This window comes from Rhizophagus irregularis, chromosome 5, assembly GCF_026210795.1.
Source record: "Rhizophagus irregularis chromosome 5, complete sequence".
NCBI lineage: Eukaryota > Fungi > Glomeromycota > Glomeromycetes > Glomerales > Glomeraceae > Rhizophagus > Rhizophagus irregularis.
In genome coordinates, this window is record NC_089433.1 from 5,674,360 (window position 1) to 5,675,607 (window position 1,248).

General features: G+C 25.0%; 1 protein-coding gene across 1 annotated transcript; it reads right to left on the minus strand.

Annotated features, from left to right (window-relative positions):
* Positions 1-893: 893 nt before the first annotated feature.
* Positions 894-1,248, minus strand: OCT59_025751 (uncharacterized protein; the record flags this gene model as incomplete). The annotated part of the gene is made up of 2 exons (XM_066140762.1): positions 894-1,069; positions 1,188-1,248. 2 exons carry the CDS (start codon positions 1,246-1,248, stop codon positions 894-896), a joined length of 237 nt encoding a protein of 78 aa, XP_065992280.1.

The window sequence follows — 1,248 nt, forward strand, 5'->3', positions numbered from 1 at the left end:
AATTTGGGATTCTCTTATGAAAGCATTTTTTGGTAAGAAATAAAATTTTCAGATCGGACTTTATGCAGGTGACAAAATCGTGCATTATTATTCCTGGAGATATGCTAACGTCATCATTTTACATTCATTTGAAAGCTGAGAATTTGCTCTATCGTAAGAATCAAAGATCAGGAAAATTGGATCACTGGATGAGGCGTAATTAACGATCAAAGTCAAATCAAATTTAAAAATTAAAAATAAATATATTAGACGTAATTATTCACAATCCAGTGATTCAATTTATTCGATTTTAGGCTTATTAGATAGACCTCGATTTTCTCTTTCAAATGAATATAATTTCATTCGTGTAGCTTGCATCTACAGGTATTTAATAAATTTTTTTATATCAGATTTTATCAAACTTATAAAATTTTATATTAATAATATAATTGATGATTCCTAAACATCTACATATATTAAACGAATTATTTTAAATTTATTTTAAAGATAAAAGTTGGCATCACCTTAGGGAGCAAAGTTCATTCAAATTGAATCACTACATGTGAAGTAATTAATGATCAAATTTAGATAAAATTCAATAAATATACTGAACGTGATTACTGAACAACTAGTGATTCAATTCACTTGATTTTAGATTCATTAGATAGATCTCGATTTTCTCTTTCAAATGAATGTAAATTTATTTGTATAGCTTATTTCTACGAAGAATTATCAATGATTTTGTCATGAGAGTTATATTTGATCTTTTAAATTTTAAAGATATCTTATATTAAAAAAAAATTAAAAATTATATAATTAATTAGTTTTTTTTGCATTATCTAGTATAAATTTATTATTCTTATATAAATGATAATTTATATTTGCTTTAATAAAATTATTTTTGTGTAAAAAAATTAGATTCCAAGGATCAGCCCATATGTATTTAAAATTATACTCGTTTTAGCTTTTTTCTTTTTGATAGTATTTACAGAAGGTTCGACTGAGCCAACTGGCTGATTCGTTCTACCACGACCATGACCACGACCACAGCTATTACCACAACTTCGCCCACCACTATTTTTTCCACGATCTTACAATTAAAATAAAAAAATTAAAAAGTAAATAAAAATTTTGCGACAACATTGTAATTGTATATTAAAAAAAAATAAAATTTGCATCAATATTGCAATTTTATATAAAATAATTACTTGCGATTTCTGTTATTTCATTTGATGCTGTAACTTTTCGCACTTTTTGTACTCTTGTCAT